Source organism: Papio anubis, chromosome 1 (genome assembly GCF_008728515.1).
Source record: "Papio anubis isolate 15944 chromosome 1, Panubis1.0, whole genome shotgun sequence".
In the NCBI taxonomy this organism is placed as follows: Eukaryota; Metazoa; Chordata; class Mammalia; order Primates; family Cercopithecidae; genus Papio; species Papio anubis.
In genome coordinates this window covers 47,266,683-47,285,315 of record NC_044976.1, presented here as the reverse complement: position 1 = coordinate 47,285,315, position 18,633 = coordinate 47,266,683, and the positions used below count along the sequence as shown (strand labels likewise).

At 42.7% G+C, this 18,633-nt stretch overlaps 2 protein-coding genes across 13 annotated transcripts in view; both read left to right on the top strand.

Moving 5' to 3' along the window:
• AGBL4 (ATP/GTP binding protein like 4) overlaps nt 1-18,633 on the top strand; it is a 1,449,848-nt gene that overhangs the window by 1,196,357 nt on the left and 234,858 nt on the right. The gene's annotated exons all lie outside the window — the stretch shown is intronic.
• Nucleotides 1-18,633, top strand: part of BEND5 (BEN domain containing 5) — a 49,485-nt gene that overhangs the window by 4,894 nt on the left and 25,958 nt on the right. For 3 of the 5 annotated variants that reach the window (XM_003891854.5, XM_009208197.4, XM_021922541.1), the window contains 2 exons: nt 11,088-11,221; nt 13,278-13,662. In XM_003891854.5, the coding sequence (XP_003891903.1) occupies nt 11,088-11,221; nt 13,278-13,662 (519 nt within the window). Of the gene's footprint in view, nt 1-11,087; nt 11,222-13,195; nt 13,663-18,633 lie in introns of all 5 variants that reach the window. The other 2 variants (XM_017956317.1, XM_021922584.1) reach the window with 1 other exon arrangement.

Below are 18,633 nucleotides of genomic sequence, written 5' to 3'. Positions count from 1 at the left end.
ACCAGCTCTATCCCCAGCCCCACCTTACTTCTCCAGCCTCACTCTCTCTTCCCCCTTCCCTGAGACCTTTGGTATTTCTAACTCTTCTGTGAACACACTCTCTTGCACTCCTTTGAGCCAGCCAGGATGGATTAATCATTGTCTGATATGGGGCCTCTGCCCACCAGGAGCTCACCTTCAGGTGGGCAAGGTAGACATGTGACAGAAGTTTGTGGTCCAGCCCCCTCCGCCTGTGATAAAGGAATAGACAAAGTACATTGGGAGCACCTTGCTTCAATGGCATTCCCTATTCCTCCCTCTGCCCCCAAGAGAGACTCTCCCCCTCCTCAGAACTCTTTTCACTTTGCTTTTGCCTTGCTTATGGATTGTAGCATTTTATGTCGTGTTTTCATTAGTCATGAATGTGCCTCTCTTCCTGCCTGACAGGGAACTCGTCTAGGACAGGGGCCTGGCTTCCTTGTGCCTACATCCTCAGTGCCCAGCACATAGTCTACACTGGTGTGCCCATGTTGAACTCATGAACTTTGGGAAGACAGGTGCATTTTTGTGCTTGAGGAGAGGGAAATAGCGGAGATAGGAACCTCTGCAGCAGCAGCTTGTTTTTCAGAATAGAAACCTGCAGTGGGATTTTAAGTTTTCATTCAACTTTGTTCATCTGGAAAAAGTCAGCATTCTTTATCACTCCCTCAACTAGCTAGAAGAAACCCCACACTTGGGGGAAATAGCTTCCAAAGCCATGTTCTTATTGCTTTGGTAATTTTAGCTCATTCAGGGCTCAGGTCCCAGCTTGGCATTGTTAGTCCAAATAGATCATTTGCTCCAGAAATGCTTTGGAACTTCTACAAAGTTAGCAGTGAAGCAGGGGACTAGCCGATTTCATATGCAAAGATTGTTGCATGTCATCAGTGGGAAACTGCCAACAAAAGGATTTATTTTCTTAAAAAAAAGTGAGTGAAAACTTTTAATTTAGGTTTTGACATGTTTTGCTGATGTACTTTGGAGCAAAGATTGGAACTTGCCTGCTGTCATCTGTTGCAGATTCTACTGGGATGTTAACCATTGAAGGTTCAGTCTAATGCAATTTCTCATGTTCAACAACCATATATTTGTTACAACTAAATAGTATGTGCTACAGAGTGCTTCAGACTTCTGATTCACAAACAGAAAGAAAAAATTGTCCCAGGCAAGTTGCTTTTTATGCGGTGTTGTGTTATTCAAGAGCATACTAGTTTTTATTTTTAAAAGCACACCCAGAAAGTGGAATTCAGATTGGGGTCTTTGACAATAAGACCAATTCTCTTTCTAGTGTGCCTACCTGCTTTGTCTTATAAGCTCCTTAGGGACAGAAGTTGTGTGTACTCTTCCTACCAGAAGAACATTCGTAATCTGGAGAGGTTTTCTCTTAAGTTCCACAAGTATTGAGTTATACTAGGTGGTCAGCCTTATACTCCAGGGAAATGCAGGAAGAGGAATAGGCATTGTTTTTGTCTACCAAATATGTGGTAAATACCCACCTGGTTCCAGGTTCAGTGCACATATTCTACATCCTTGTGAGATAGAGATTTTTGTGTTACTCAAGAAAAGAGAGCCATTCAAACAATTGTTTAGTGAACACTGTAGGTGCCAGGCAGTGGGCTAAGTCTTCCCACATGGGTTGGACTTGTGGAGAAATATGAATCAGTTCCGTCCAAAATTCTGAGACCTAAACTAAGGTCATGGTGGTCATGGTGGACCTGAGATGTTTTAAGGAAGGAGAATTCATGGCACGTGGTAACTGACTGGTTGTAATGATGTGTGTGATGATGATGTGGTGATCTGGACCTTCCTGTCTTGAGGAGAATCCTATAAGTGTATCTGGTTGAAAGGGAAAATGATGAGTTTAGCTTGAGACCTGTCGAATCTTAAGGGCCCATGGAACATCTGAGTGGATATGTCAGGAGAGCAAGTAGGCATTTGGTCTGAGGTTCAGAAGAGCATTCCGAGCCAAAGATCTCAATCTGGCAGTCATGAATATGGAAGGTCTGAAGTTACAGTGGGAGAGAGTGCAGAGTGAGAGAAGTGTGCAAGGGCAAAACATCAGCTTTTAAAGGCACAATTAAAGAAGAGCCTGAAAAAAAGGTGACTGAGAAGAAACAGCCTTCCCAGTCTAACAGACGGACTTAGAATCGGGGGATAACCAGCAGAGATAGGTGTCCTGGAAACCAAATGAGAAGAGAGATCTTTGGATCCTGGAACTAGGCTTGTTTTGGTTTCTTTTAACTATATAGCAGCTGCCTTTTCTTTTTCACTCATTGGTCAGACATAGGATAGGATAGCTTAATATATAAGCAGGAAAGAAAAATATTTGCATGGGATGATAGTTTGATAATTTTCATTTTCTGAGTTTTGCACCACAGAGGAAGGATCAGACTTGTTCTTGAAAGCAGAGTTAGGATCAGAGAATGGAATTCACAGGCATTGGTGGGAGCAATATAACAGCAGAGAAAGCAGACAAATACTGGAAAGGGCTTCTAACATGGTGCTGAGCTCCCTGTTACTGGAGGTGGCAAGCAGGTCGGGGGTATTTTAGGATGGAATACTGGACTATGGGAGAGTTTGGTTAGATGACTTCTAGATCATTTCCATAACTACCGAAGAGGAAATTTTAGAGTGCTGTAAGAGGACAGGCTTTGAAGTTACATAGTCTAGGTTCAAATTGTGACTGTGCTACTTAGAAGCTGTGTGGCTTTGGGGAGATTACTTCACATCTCTGAGTTCCAGGTGCTCATCTATAGCATGGAGACAGTAATTGCCCACTGTGTTATTTAGCAAGATAATATGGAAAAATGTCTGGCATATAGTAGATTCTCCTTAAATATAGATAACTGCTAGGAACTACAGTGGACGAATAGGTGCTGAGAGAAGAACAGTGACTTGCTTAGTTGTGGGTACTGCCCACTGTGGAAAGGAATGACTTAGAGGAACGAGCACATGGAAGGAGCACACAAGTTTAAAATTTAACTTGTGTGTATGTGTTAAATCCTCCTGGGACTTGACCTAAGCATGAAAGGCTTACTCTTAATATTTTCTTCCATGTTTTGTTCCTCTGTGACGCTATCCTGGGGGCATTTATTGCGCTGACAACAGCCCTGTTGAGGCACATAGAGGTAGCTAGACAAATGACTCTGCAGAATGAACTTCCCAGTTTTGTCTGTGCCCCAGTCCCGTACCAAGGTCAGTGAGGTGGTGGGAGTGAGAACCAGGAGACCTACTGAAACCTGGCCAGCAATTCCTTCTCTCCTTATTTGGATGGCCTCAGTAGGGCATTTCTTCAAACATGCCCACTTGAGGGATCTTCTAACTCATCTACTGTTACCCTACATTACACAGCTGAGAAAGAAACCTGGAAGTCCCTGTGACTGGCCAGCGGTCACATAGCTAGATGGATCCGTTAAGGTTTCCTACTGTAGTCTTCATGTTTTACAGAAAAGAAAATCTAGAGAGAGGACTAATCACCAAACAGGTTAGTGAGAGAGCCAGGCCTTGATTTGGTGTCTCCTGATGTCTTTCTGCCACACCACAGCAGGGCACTTTTTTTTTTTTTTTTTTTTTTTTCCTCGTAGTCTTGGCTGTGTACAATCCTTGAAACTTGAGACTTTTGTCTGCCTTGGATTTTATAAAAAACAAACACTATTGGCCAGAGAATGCAATGTGTTTGTATTTTCTGTGGCATATCTCTTTTTAATGCAGACATAAAACTTCACAGGATTTTTGTATGGATGAAAAACTTTAAACTTATGTGTAGATATTTATAAGACCTTTATAAAGTGTTTTATGTGTAGCCTTTCAGAATTTCATCCTGGCTAACAAACTTATACCAAATTTGGCTCTATGATGTTGGATTATTTTAATTGTCCAGCCTGATTATATGTCAAATGGAAGTTAAGACAGAGTTTCTCCCATTTTAATAATACTGTAAATTCTTCAGGGGTAAATTCATTTTTGAAGACAGACTTGCATTGGGTTTCCTGTCACCTGCTTGTTTTTTCTAAAACACCATTTGCCTATTACCACCATGCTTCCTTTTTTCCCAGTAGTAAGTTTAATGGAATGTTTCTCCTCCTCAGATTAATAATACTAAGTTCTGCTATATTTTTGAATAGCAGTTTTTACCATATATTTTTTACAAGAAAGTTCTTTGTGGCTTTGAGTAGAGACCCTATTTGGGCATTATTTAGAGCTTTGTGGCTTTGATAAGCCTTGTAGTTCAGGAGTGTGGCATCAGGTCATATTTATATAGTGTTTACTTCAATTTGGGAATTCATCACAATATTCTCTTAGGGTGTAGGCAAGATCTTAGGAGAAAGGCAGGCACTTTAGGAAGTTATATTGACATTCATCATTTTATATGTGCCTTATAGTTCATTTGAGAAGTTACAGCAACTTCATACTTTTTCTCTTGTTCCCATAGGATAATTAGGTGATAGAAACAGGGCCTGTATTAAACAGACTTGATTTGAAATGTTGGCTCTGCTATTTGCGTCTTTATGAAAGCCACCTCGCTTCTATGAGCCTGAGTTCCTGCTTCAGTAGAATTATTGTAGGGATTAAATATAGGGAGTTTGTAAGGAATGTTGCCCAGGGCCTGGCACATAGTAGGTGCTCACTCAGTATTTGTTGAATGAATGAATGCAGTTAGCACATTGTAGTAGCTAGAAAGGAGGAGGAAAAGGATAATGCCCAAATCTTTGGTGGGTTTCCTTGCCCTGGACATAAAATAATCCAGAAGTCGAGATTGGTGATTTTATCTTCAGAGGCTCCACATTTATTTTTGTTTACACTAAAACTAATTATTTGGCCTCAAGTTTAGAGCAGTTGCACAGACTGGCTAAGTAGAGAGCTTTCTTCATCCTTCCTAGTCAACTGCTAATTTATTCTGTGGTTTCTTAGAATTCAAAGCCAGAAGCATATCCCAAAGTCACATTAAAATGCCACATAAAGTATTTACTGTCTTACATGATCCACACCACCATTCACCTTCATTCATGTGACCAGTCAAGAGTTATAGCTTCTTGTCATCCTGTGTTCTGTCTCCTCCTCACATCTCATCTGTCTTGCTTGCCACTGTCACATTAATCTTCCTAAAACATCTCTTTCATCATGTCTTAGTCTGTGTCAGATACCTGCAGTGGTTCTGTTTGCCATGAGACAAAAGCCAAACAGGTAATACACAAGGGTAGCCTAACAGCTGCTATTTATTGAACATCTATGACAAGAAAGGCACTGTGCTTGGTGCTTTTACATGAACTGTCTCTTTGGAAAAGAGTTTATTATCCCCACTTTACTGATAATGAAACTGAGTCTCAGACAGGTTAACTAGCTTACCCCAAGCTCCCACAGTTAGTATGTAGCAAAGCCAGAATTCCAAATCAGGACCACCTGATTCAAAAGACTGCACTGTTTTTGCGAGGTACTGGGCCTCCTTCTCCCAACTGTTTCTTCCATTTGTTATGATGACACTGAATGTTCAGTAATCTTCTGTGGATATGAGGTATCTATACCTTCAACTCAGGATTAGGGTTAGGAAGGCATAGAGAGCAGATATTTGCACTGTATAAGCCAGTGCCTCTCACAAAGTCAAACTTTGCATTTTGGTTGGGTTCTTGTCATATACTGGGTTGTAAGGACCAAAAACACAAGGACTACTTATAGTGCCAAAACCAAAACAGGAACTTGGTAAATGCTCACTGCCTGCAGAAAAGAATAAGCAGAGGACTTGGGTCTTCCTGAACCCTCACCCTGGGAACATGGGTCCAGGAAGAGACTGGGAAGTATTAGGATGGAGCCGGGAGGTGGTTAACTCTCAGAGGAGCCTCGAAATCCCCCTGGCCAAGCATCGAGGCAGCCAGGATCCAGGTCAAGAAGCATGTGAATGAAGGTGCTATCTGCTTCTGTCCGTTTCCTGAACTCATTCATTACACTTCAGAGCTTCCTGGACTATTCAGCCTACCCTTTCAAAGAACCCATTCAAGCCCTGTTTCTGTTGTGCCTGGTGATGGTTGCTGCTTTCTGGAGACTTACTGAGGATAGAGGATGCGGTCTGGCAAGAAAGCGGGAGTCAAGTGGTCTTCTGCTTTGAACTTAGGCTGGGGAATTTGGATGTCCTCAACTGTAGCTGTCATTCACTCATTCATTCAGTATTTATTCTGGCTCTACCATGTTCCAGGAATGTGTTTAGAGGGGATAAAGCATAGGCTTAGGAGGCATGTTGATTAGAGCATATCTTGGCTGTGTACCTTCCCAGCTGGGTGACTTTAGGAAGAGAGTTTTCTTTCTTTGAGGCTCATTTCTTCTTTTTTGGGGGAAAAAAAATGTGGCTTGTAATACCTACTTGCAGGGTTGTTATGAGGTATAATTTATATGAAGATCTTTATAGAGGTATCTGACATGTAGTAGACATTCCACAAGTGGTAACTTAATTTTTTATTGAGATATATTTCATTTGATGTGAATTTCGCCATTTTAACCATTTTAAAGTGTGTGCAAGTGAGTGTTTTTTAGTATATATATTCCCAGTGTTCTGTAACCATCACCACTATTTTATTCCAGAACATTTTTATCACTCAGAAAGAAAAGAAATCCGTGTTACCCATTGAGCAGTCACTCTTTATTGCCCTTTTCCGCCTGCTCTTGGTAACAACGAAACTACTTTTTGTCTCTATGGATTTACCCATTCTGAACATTTCATATAAATGAAATCAATAAATGGCCTTTGTGTCTGCCTTCTTTTACTTTGCATAATATTTTTAAGATTCATCCATGTTGTAGCATGAGTCAGTACATCATTTCTCTTTATGGTTGAATGATACTCACTTGTATGGGTATACCACATTTTGTTAGCCATTCATAAGTTGATGAACAGTTGGGTTTTTTCCACCTTTTGGCTGTTAATAATAATGCTGCTATGAACATTTGTGTATACGTTTTTGTTTGGGTATATGTTTTCATTTATCTTGCATATACACCCAGGAGTGGAATTGCTGGGTTATGGTAATTCTGTGTTTAGTTTTCTGAGGAGCTGCCATACTGTTCTCTACTGTGGCTGCCCATTCTACATTCCCCAACAGGAATGTATGAAAGTTCCAATATCTTTACATTCTTTACAACACTTGCTATTTTACTTTTATTTTTGATTTGAGCCATCCTAATGAGTATAAAGTGGTATCTCATTGTAGTTTTGATTTGCATTTCCCTAATGACTGACGATGTTGAGCTCCTTTCATATGCTTATTGGTGTAGCCTCTTTTTATTATTTTTTCATTAAACATTTTTGTTTGATGAGTCTCTATTGTATGGGTAGTTCTATGATATGGGCCCTACCCTGAGGTTACTCATACACCAGTGGATAAGATCTTTAAGCTGATAATTGCAAATAGTAAGATAATAGACTACAAAGAAGGTATGTAGGATGTATAGATGTGTAATGGCACCTTTGAGAGCAGGGGAGAAGATGAGTGAAGCTAAACAGAGTTTGTCAAGCACACAAGAAAGAAGGGCATTCTAATTAGATGGAAGAGCCTAGAGCCTTGAGTATAGCTGGTAGGGCGATGAGGCCTCCTGTCATCAGATGGGGAGTGTCACCCATCTTAGGCAGCTAAGCAGGTCTCTACCTCCAGAAGCAAGCCTGCCCCAAGCACTAAGCCAGCAGAAGCCAGCAGGCAATCCTTGCTGAGCTCTGTCATCCACTGCGTCTTTGTGTCTTTATCTCTTTGTCGGGGCTCTGTTGTTTTCAAGGAACATTTACTGAGCTGATTTGATCCGACTTGAGGTAGATATTGTATCTCCATTTCTACAGAGAAAAATTATGCTCAATGAGGTAGCCGCTTCCTGACATCTCACACCTACAAAGCGACAGAACTGGACTTGGAATCCAGGTTGTCTGATGCCTAGTTTATTCCCCATCGGCACACTGAGCCTCAGCTCTTCTTAACTTGGCATTCAAGGCCACTTATTTTCTAGTTCCCACCACCTTTTCTTCCCTTCTCACCTCTCCCTCCTGCCTGTAACTGAACCATCTCGATCTAACCATTTCGATCTAAATATTTCCCCAGCCTTCCCCATTTGGCTTCTATTCTTTACCCCTCTTGTGTAGTCCAGATTCTTACCATCCTTTAAATGGCTATCCTTTTATGCGCACCAACTGTTGAAGTGCCATTCACTCTACTCAAGTTTTTAACACACCGAATTGGTAATCTTCACAATGTTCTGCAATGTGAGTAGGAATTATTTACTTCAATTCATAGATGAGGAAATAGCCTCAGAGAAGTAAATTAACTTACTCCTAACTTACTTAGCAAGTAAGGAGTCCAGCTCAAATGCCACCTCCTTTCAAAAGCCTTCCAGGGTTACACTGACCGAAGTGATTTCCCTTGCTCCCAGAATCCTTTAGCAGTTGCTTCTCCCTTATTCATATTCAGCTTTTGAGATCTTGGGTTATCTTTTCTTGTGTTTTTATCTTATATCCTCAGCTGGATGTTTGTTCATTTGTGTCCCTAGGACCTAGTTTAGATCCTACAGAGTAAATTCTCAGTAAAGGTTAAGTCGAGGCATAGAAAGCAAAGCTCTGGATCTGGAGTGGTCCAAGTTCTCCCCCATTCATGTGATGACACTAACTTCTGTGACCTTGCACAACAGTGAGCTCTCCAGGATAGGGACCCTGTTCATCCTGCCCCTCCTTTATTCCTGGGCCTGAGAGTTGCATGCATGGATGCACAGACTTCACCATTTAGAACTTTATTTTTCTCATCTGCATTTTGAAAAATAGAATTGGATGATCTGAGGATCATTCTCCATCCAGATGTTAACGTGGTTTTGTGAGTCCGAATGATTGCTTTTCTCCACACCAACATGATCCTGAGCTAGAGTTTCAGCCCAGGAAGGCATAACATAGCTTGTCATTTCTAGTTTGTTGGCTCTGCATGTCAAACTTTGTCCTAAACTTGTCAAATTGAAGACTAGCCCAGGAGCTTTGCCCCAACACATTCAGAAATCCTAATACCACCCTCATCCTCTCTCTCTTTCTCTCTTTTTGTCTGTTTTTTTCCACACACACACATACACAGACACACAAACATACACACATACACAAACACCATGGTAAGATAATTTCATCTGAAGTACTTTCTTTAGGTTTTACATTTTAGCATCCCTTTAACTTATAAGTCAGCAGTGATTTGTAGGAGGGAAACTGTTGCTCTTTTAGAAAACCCCGAGTCCCTATTGTTGTTCATAACCCGTTGGATGCATTTTATAGGCACAAAGAGTGCAAGAACGAGCCATTGTTGTGAAAATAGAAACCCAAGGGTTGCTCCTCTGCTCAGTGGGAAAGGCCATTTTTATCCATAGGGGGTTGTTAACAAAGACCACCTCCTTTTTTTCTGAGCAGTTCATTTATCATCCTTACCCTACTTAAATCATTTCTTCATTTTTTTAAATTAAATCTCTATTCACTTTATGCTTAAGAGAAGAAAATGATTCAGAACACATTGACAATACCAATTATATTGTGCCATCCATCGAATGGCCAGTGTGTAGCAGGCATTGTCCAGTGAGTTGCGTGAATTATTGCTCTCATCCTCACAACCTCCATTATGTCCAGAGAGATTAAGGCCCTTACATACCTGTCCCCTTCCTGTCATAGAAAAGCTGAGGTTCACACTTAAGTCTCTGATATTGGACTCCCACCTCTGACCAGCTGGGCCTTCATCACGAAGACTCTTTGGGAAGATTCAGCATTTGAGTACATTCTGGAATAGTTATGTGCTTATAAGCTGCCTTCTCAGCTTTACAAACAAGTTGTGAGGAGAGAAGCCTGGCCTGGGAACAGTGTAAGAGCATGTTTAACACATGCAAATACATGCATACGTATACACACACACACACACACACACACACCCCTTCAAGACTGGATTTAACTAACTACCTGGCCATATGCTATATCCAACATTGGGCAACATGCTACAAAACACATTTGGGATATAGCAATGGGAACCTTTGAGGACTATGAGAAACAGCAATCTCTAAAGTGTCAATTTAAGCTTTGAACACAAAGTATTTTACCACAAGGGTACAGTTCCAGAAAAGACTGAGATTTTTACCTCTGGAGCCCTCTTGTTTGAACTTTTATTTTTGGACATATCCAGTGAGAGACAAATCTGGAAAGTCCAGTTTGAAATCTGTGCAGAAAAAAAAAAAAACAGATTATCTGAAGTTGAGCTTAAAGAATGAGAAAATGAGTAGAAATAATATCCTTTTGTATTTGTGTAGCACTTTACGTTCAGTATGTGTTGTCAGCACATGTAAGCAGTGGACGAGGTGCCAGAGGCCTCTTTCCCACTCCTGGCTGTTCCTCCGCTCATGCCGTTGGCAAGCCTCTTCCATCCTCTGGGTTTGAATTTCCTCATGTAACATGAGAGAGTTGGACCACTTGTTCACTGAGGTCCCTCAGACTCAGGCATGCTGAGATTTGATACCAGTAAAAAGGTGATAAATGTTATTCTTCCCCCGTCTGCCTTACCTTAGCCTGCCTTGTGTAAGGCTGTGGAGATACCCCTGCCCTTCCTTACATCCCTATCAGCTATAATCTCTCTCATGTCTATTGGTACTTGAGCTGACAGAAACCCACCAAGTTCTCCTGGGAAGACACTTGGCTTAGAAAGATCACAGTTGAGTTGAGGGATTCATGGGCCATTTTAATTTAGATCAGATAGCAATCTAAGGGCTGTTCCAATTCAAGATTCTAGAATTCCATAAAAGGCCACCCATTAGGGTACACTTAGAGAAACCCCTAAGCAAATTCACTGGCTGCTATTTCAACACTTGGTATGACAGTGCTTTTCGCAAGCACCTTTGTTCCTAGAGTTTGATCTGCACTGCTATTAGGATGCCTGCATGCAAGAGGGAACCGGCCTTGAGTTTGTTTGTTTGTTTTTCGTTTTTAACTGGTCTGGCCTCAATTATTTTCTAGCATTTGAGGTTTTGGGCATTCTAAACTCATAATGACTCATTTTAACTCATGATGAACCTTGTTCTCTTGATATGCATTTTAGAAGACAAATCTGACCTTGAAAACAGTGTGATGCAGAAGAAAATAAAAATCCCCAAGCTTTCTCTTAATCATGTAGAAGAAGATGGAGAGGTTAAAGATTATGGGGAAGAAGATTTACAGCTTAGACACATCAAGGTAACAAAATCTTTTCTTTCTTTGGAAGTATGCGGGAGCATTTTCAGATACCTCATAGATAAAGAATTTCAGTCTGGCTTCCTCTCCCCATGTAAATGTCCCCTGGTATCAGAGGCCATGATTTTTTTCAGGGTAGGGAAAGCATGGGACAACTAGTGTGTATTTGCCTTGCTGGCCAACTTTCCAGAGAGCCCTGATTCATGCTGTGCCACCAAGCACGGTCCTGTTTGCATAGTCTGTGCAGTGTCATCGCTGTTGGAGGTTTGGAACGGTGTGTTTCTCCTTGGCCCACAGCTCTGGAGAGGCCACTGCTGAGCTCCAACAACGTTAAGCAGCTGTTCTTGGGGAGAAGTTTAGGGCCAGTCACTGTCAGATTACCCCAAATTGCTAAGGCTGGACTCATTGGGAAGTGCACGAGGTTCACAAAAGGGATCTGTGAGACCTTGGGTTAGGTGAAAACGTTTGCATGAGGTTGTATTTTCTTGCTGTGTGCCCCAGTTGGTCTCCAGCCTTTACTTTGGAAACTGCTGAAAATCTTGTTCGGCAAGCTAGCTGTTTTCTTCTGTGCAGTAGATACCTGAGAGGAAGGGAGAAGGAAGATAAGGAAATGGGATGTCTTCTGCATTGCCCATGGTCTGATTTTGGACACAAGGTTGAGGGTGTTCCCAGGGAATGTAGCTGAGTTCAGTTCATGGCATTCACTGTACTCCTGCTATGGGCCTGACCCTGTGCTGGTACCTGGAGCCATTAGCCAGACATGGTCCCTGCCTCCAGGGGTCTCACATTATTGTGACGCAGACATATTGTAACGATCACTTTAGATAAATGATAAATTCATCTACACTGGTAGCACCTTATCCCAGCAGATAAAACGACTTAAGATTTTGTCATGTAACACAATATCAGAGTCATAGTTTCATTGGGCTGGGTTTGATTTGGTTTGGTTTTCCTTAAATTTCCTGAAACTTAGTGAGAAGTGCCTGTCCTCAGTCGTCTGCACTTCCTACAAGTGCCCCAGTCAGGAGAGCTCCTAACCCTACTACCCTGAGTGAAAGAATTCATTTGATCCTGTAACTCTCACTGCCCCTCAGTAGAAGCTGTAGCTACCTGAGCTAGAATTTCCTCTGGCAGTAGAACCCCAAGCCCTGGGGGAGTCCTGGATAATTCTTTTGTGAATTAACTTTCTTCTCTCTATCCACTGTCTTGCTGAGGGAGAGGCTGGCAGACCTGGGGGGAAGGAGCCTTGTACTGGAAGTTAGATTCCAAATTCTGGTTTTGGCTCTGTTTGTATCTCACTATGTGACCCTAAGTGTAGTCCTTCCCCTCTCTGACCCTCAGTTTTCTCACCTGGAACATGAGGAAGTGAAACTGAAAGTACCTTTCAATGCTAGAATTCTTTGAACTTTTCGGTTGAGTAAACATTTTTCAAGCCCCTACTGAGTGCCAGTTCTGAGTGAGTAGGCAAAGGAGGAACAGAGAAAATATGACATGTTTTCTTCCCTAGATTAGAGTAGACTAGAGTTTTTAACATCCTTTCCATCTAAAGCATTCTTGATGAAAAGTTTACATGGTGAATTGCCTTTAGGGGAGGAATTTTTTGTTTTTGTTGTTGAAGAAATTTGTGACTCCTCTGGAATCAGTTGGCCTGGCCAGATTTCTCCCTGATTCTCCACAAATACATATTGAACACCCCCATGCGCAAGCCACTGCCTAGGCATTGTGGGTGGGCTGGGGCCTGGGGCATTGGGAAGGGTGGTCATGATATATGCATCCAGGAGGCAGAGTGGTGAAAGGAAAAAGTGCAGGCCTGGGAAATCAGTATCCTGGTTATGACTTTGGGCAAGCCTCTTCCCCACTCAGAACCCCATTTATAAAATTTATAAAATGTTTCCCCATTTATAAAATGAAAGGCTTTGACTAAGTGTGTGCACAGGTTTCTCCAAGCACTGATGTTCTGTGATTCTGTGATTTTAGGATTGTCTGGGGAAATATTGAGCTGCAGTCCAAGAAAGTCCCAGCTGCCCTTGCCTGAACTGATTCTCGTTGTCCTACACAGAGACCTGAGGGGCGGAAGCCCAGCGAAGTGGCGCACAAGAGCATCGAGGCCGTGGTGGCTCGGCTAGAGAAGCAGAACGGCCTGAGCCTGGGCCATAGCACGTGTCCGGAAGAGGTCTTCGTGGAGGCCTCGCCAGGCACAGAGGACATGGACAGTCTAGAAGATGCTGTGGTGCCCCGGGCTCTGTATGAGGAGCTGCTGCGCAATTACCAGCAGCAGCAGGAAGAGATGCGCCACCTCCAGCAGGAGCTGGAGCGGACTCGCAGGCAGCTGGTACAACAGGCCAAGAAGCTCAAGGAGTACGGGGCACTTGTGTCTGAAATGAAGGAGCTCCGTGACCTCAACCGGAGGCTCCAGGACGTGCTGCTCCTGCGGCTTGGCAGCGGTGAGTGCCCCAGCAGGCCACCTACCACTCCACATGGGTGGAATGCTTCATCCAGATCCTCTTCTGGGAGGGGAAAGGGGAGAGGGAGACCAAGTGCCCCGGAGGCTAGGGAAGGACAGCCACTTGGCTTATCAGTTGTCTCAAGGAAGAGTCACTCCCACTCATAGTGAATCTGATAGGAGCTTATGTGTGCAGCAGCCTCAGCTATGGGAACATTGGCGAACATGGGTCAGAGAATAAGAGCTGACAAAATATTTGTCACTGCTCACTCATTTATGCATTCATTCAGCAAGAGGCAGTAACAGGGATTGTAGGGAACCTCTCCAAGGAAATTTCAGGATAATAAAAAGAAGTAGACATGATCCTAACAACATGTATTAGTTTAAGTCAGAAAGTGATAAATGCCAAAGGAGAATGCTGACAAAATGATATGAGAGTTCAGGGCTTGGAGTGGTTATTCGTAACTGAGGGCATGGAGAGACTTCAGTAAGGAACTGAGGTTTGAAGGGTGGGCAGTGTTTCAAGGCACAAGAGGAGGCTGAGCAGCACTCATGAGCATGGGAAAATACCTGGAGCACACTAAGAGGAATAATGCAAACGTGCTTTGAGGACAGAAGATGGAAGGACTTGAAAACGACCAGCCTGGGATGTCTGAACTTGTTTTGGTAGGAATGGAAAGCATTAGAAAGCTTTGAGCAGGGAGGCACATGACCTTAGGAAGATGAATATAAAAGACGTATAAAACTCCTTTGGTTTGCTCACAGAAGTTTAAATAGGTTCTTATATTGCACTCTATTTTAACTAATCAGGTTTTCCAATCTAAAGTGGTTTAGAAGCAGGGATCAAGAAATCTGAGAGGCAGCAGCCTTGACTGCCAGAAGAAATGACTGCCTACCAGAGAGAGAAAGACAGAAAAATGCTTTCAGAACATAAGAATCCAGAACTGTAAAAGATAGAGCCCAGTCAGTATTGAGGAAATCAGTATAACACAAGTTCATTGCCTCCATAGCCCCTGAAGACAGTAATTGATAAACTCTGAGTCAGTGTGCTTTGCTTGAAGAAGGTGGTAATCTAGTCTAGGAATATCCTCAAAGTTTAAATAAAATATGGTTTTGCCCTTATGAAGGTTTTCATTATCTAGATAATATATTTAGATATGAAGCTTCATTCTTCTTTGATTTATTCTTACCCTAATTTACTTATATTTGTAGGTGTCATTTGCTTCTTAAAGTATGTCCCCAAGGTAGTGGCTCAGTAGATCTTTGGATGGTCCAAGGAGTCAGTAGAGAGGCCTTTTCATGCCCTTGTCATAGAAAAGGAAACTACATTGGGACTTCCCCAGAGTCACGTAGGGAGGCAGAGGTAGAGTTCTGTCTCAACTCTAGTCACTCAGTTCATAGGCTGGAGTTTGTCCACTCCCAAACTCTACCATTGCTTTGGCAAGTCAGTGTCCCAAATCATAGTCTACAGAGGTTCACAGGGACACGAAAAGTCGCATATGGTTTGCAGCTTCAAAAGTTAGTAAAGTTCTTTATTAAAATAAAATCTCAAAGAGAAATCATAAATGTAAAAATTTGTAAAAGCTATATTGTTCTTGTAGCGGTGATGGGGGATGGGGATAACTGAAATTTTTGGAGAGGAAAAAATGTTTCCCAATCTTAAAGTGAATAATTTGTATTTTCAGTGTGCTTTGTATGCTATGCCTTTTATAAACTTCTTGGGGGCTTGTGGGGAAGTACACCAAAAACAGAAATTCTTCGTACTTAATTCAACTCCCAGGGAAACTACCTGTTTTTCATAATTATGAACTGAGTTTAAACTCCAGAAACCACTCCTAAGCCTCTGGGGTGGTAAGATACCCTGCATTTTACATCATTATATGCCTCTTTTAGTCCTAAAACATGTAGAAAAACTTGACCTGAAGCATAGTTTCAGTGTCTTGATCTTTCTAGGCTCTCCCATCCCACAGGCCTTGAAGGCCATTGCACAGACCACTGGATAGCTCTTCCCTGATCTGAGTCACCATCATCATTACAATGGGTTGGACTCAACATAAGTCAGCTGGAGCCCCAAGTATGCATAGGGCACCCACCCTATCTTCTCAGGACTACAGGCATCCTGGAAAATCACACCCACTGTCCCTCATCTGTGAAAGCTTAAAAGTCTATTGATTAACACATGTTAATAGGAGAATGGTAATGTACCAAGTTCCAAGACAAATCCACAAGAATAAAATAAAAGGGTCCCTACCCTTAAGAGGAGGTTGTATGTTTTCATGGCCTGGATTCAAATCCCAACTTCCCTACTTCCCAACTCTGTGGCTTTGGGAAGCTCATGTCCTTCCTTCCATTCTTCCTTCCTTTCCTGTGACCGTATTTTCTTCCATGAATACTTGCTGGTCTCCTGCTACATGCCAGGGATCTTGCCTAGTGTAAGAATTCAGTATATTTGCAATACAGACCTTGCCCTCTGCCCTTGAGGAGTTTAAAGTTTGATGAGGGAAACAGATCCTGAAACAATCAGTGACAGCACAGTACATAAATGCCATCATAGGGACAAAACCATAGAGGACTGTGGGACAGCAGAGGGAACTACCCACCAGATTTTGAGGGGTCAGAGAGGGAAGGCTTCCTGAAAGAAACACGTTTTAGGCTGGAGCCTGAAGGATAAATTTTTGTTACCGAAACAGGAATCAGTAGATGGGGAGAGTGAGGAGCAATTTAGGCAAAGAGCGTGTATGTCTCTGACCCTCAGTGTTCTCATCTGTAAAATGGGAATGATCATATTACAGCCTTGTGACACACAGCATAGTGCCTGACATTCTGTTAATGCTTGATTACTGTTAGCTCCTGTTCAACATCATGTAATGGAGGAGCTAAGACAGGGTTAACTTTGGCTTTTAACTCAGGCACCCCCAGCCTGTAGTTGGCTATATGACCTTGGGCAGGTTAACTAGCTTCTCTGCCTCAGTATCCTCTTACAATATTGAAGATAAGAGGGGTTATATATGTTTGTTCATTTGTTTATTCATTCAGTCAGCTAACTTTGACCAAATGCTTTCCAAGCCTAGGAACTTGGGGATATCCAAAGAAGACTAAGACGTTGGGAAGCAGGAGAGGGTAGTGATAGAGGTAAACATGTTATTAAAACACAGAGTGCCAGTTCTGTGGGAGAGGTTAGCATCTGAAGGGAGAATTCTCTCGTGGAAAGTCTAGTAAGATATCCCCTTGCTGTAACAGATCGTGATCTATAAACACCACTAAGAAGGCAGAGAACAACCAGAAAGCAAATGAGAGACCCTTGTTTGACTCATGGCTTCACTTGCCCTCTGATAAACACGTCCTGGCTTAGGGTTGATGTAGGGCTCAGGCTTTGCCATTCTCTGCCCCCTGGGCCTCATTTGAGTGTTGCTCCTGGAGGCATATCCTTGAGTATTTTTATTTGTCCACCTCAGCTAGGGGCCTAGCTCAAGGGCCTTTGTCTGGCTTGGGTGCTGGATCATTCACACCATAACAGGCAAATTCAGAGATGAGGGAGGCCAACAGGTCAGGAGGTGCTCAGTTTTCAAAAGAAATCTACTGCCTGGAAGAATCATTATTTACTCACCCACGTAGTGGCGTCCTACGAGTGGTAGATGGTAGTGGAGAGCAGCCGCCTGGTCGTTTCAGACTGATGGGGACTCAGAGTGGGAGGCGGGTCTGTTAGCAGCCAGGAGTTATAATGGCACACCTTGGGGAGGTTGGGGTCAGAAAGGTGGAGCCACACCCAAGGGTGGGGGATAGCAGCAAGAGAGTATGTTTCAGAGGCTTCACTGAATCGTACACGTCTTCATTTGTACATTTATTCATTCTTTCATTCATTCCACACACAAGAAAAGATGGGTTTAATCAGAAGTATTCCAACATGGAGTCACGGAGTTGTGAAAGAACTTAGGCTATAGACTGTCACCCTCATTTTGCTGATGAGGAAACAAGCCCAAAAAGTGTCACTGGCTTATTCCTGAGGGTCTCCTGACCCTGTCCTGTGTGCCTCTCTCTGGCCCCTCACCTGTATGACCTTCTTTAGCTCTTAGACTTCAATTTTCCCAACATGGGGGTGTCCCCTCCATCCCCGTTACTCCCCACAAAGGACATCATCTCTCTCTGTAAAACAGAACTTTCCTTGTCTGTGATCTTAGCATGGTAAACAACCCCACTGTCCTCCACTGTCAAAATTAAATAAGGAAGCATATGTAATAACTTTAGCCCTGTGACCCCTATATTGTAAGTGTTCAATAAATGCCAGTCCCCTTTTCCTTTTTCTCCCTTTCCTGCCCATCTTCCCCCAAATAAGGAAATGCCGAGGATGCAAAAAGCGTGGTGATATTCCAAGGTACAGATGTTTTTCTGTGTATATTCATTTATTCATTACTTTATTCAGTGAACAGTTATCAAGGGTATCCTTTGTTCTAGGACTGGGTTAGGTGCTGGGAATAACGTAATGAACAAGACAGAGTGCCTTTTTGAAAAACAATACACAAGTAGATTAGAATGGTGTGTTTAAACGGGGCATTGGCAGCCACAGAGAATTTTAGGGGATGAAGGGAAGCAGAACAATAGAGACCCAGCTGGGGGAGGGTAAGCCCCCATGTGTGAGAATGGAGTAAATTCTAGGGTCTCTCTTGGTTTCTCCTCAGCTAGATTCCCTGTTCTTAGAAGGCAAAGTCCAAGGCTACGGTGTCCTCCCCAGTTTGTTACACTGTAAGTACCACTTAGATAGTATAATTCATTGTGGTGTGACTCGGGTAACATTAGTTCAAATAAGACTCTCAAGGGCTCTGTGAGGAATCCAAAGAGGAGCAGATGTAATCCTTGCCTTCAGGATGCACACAAGTCTCACAGGGAATACGAACATGTACACAGCATGACACCAGGCAAATAAAATCAGTGTTGTAATTGCAGGAGGGAGGCAGATGATGATATTAGATTTCTT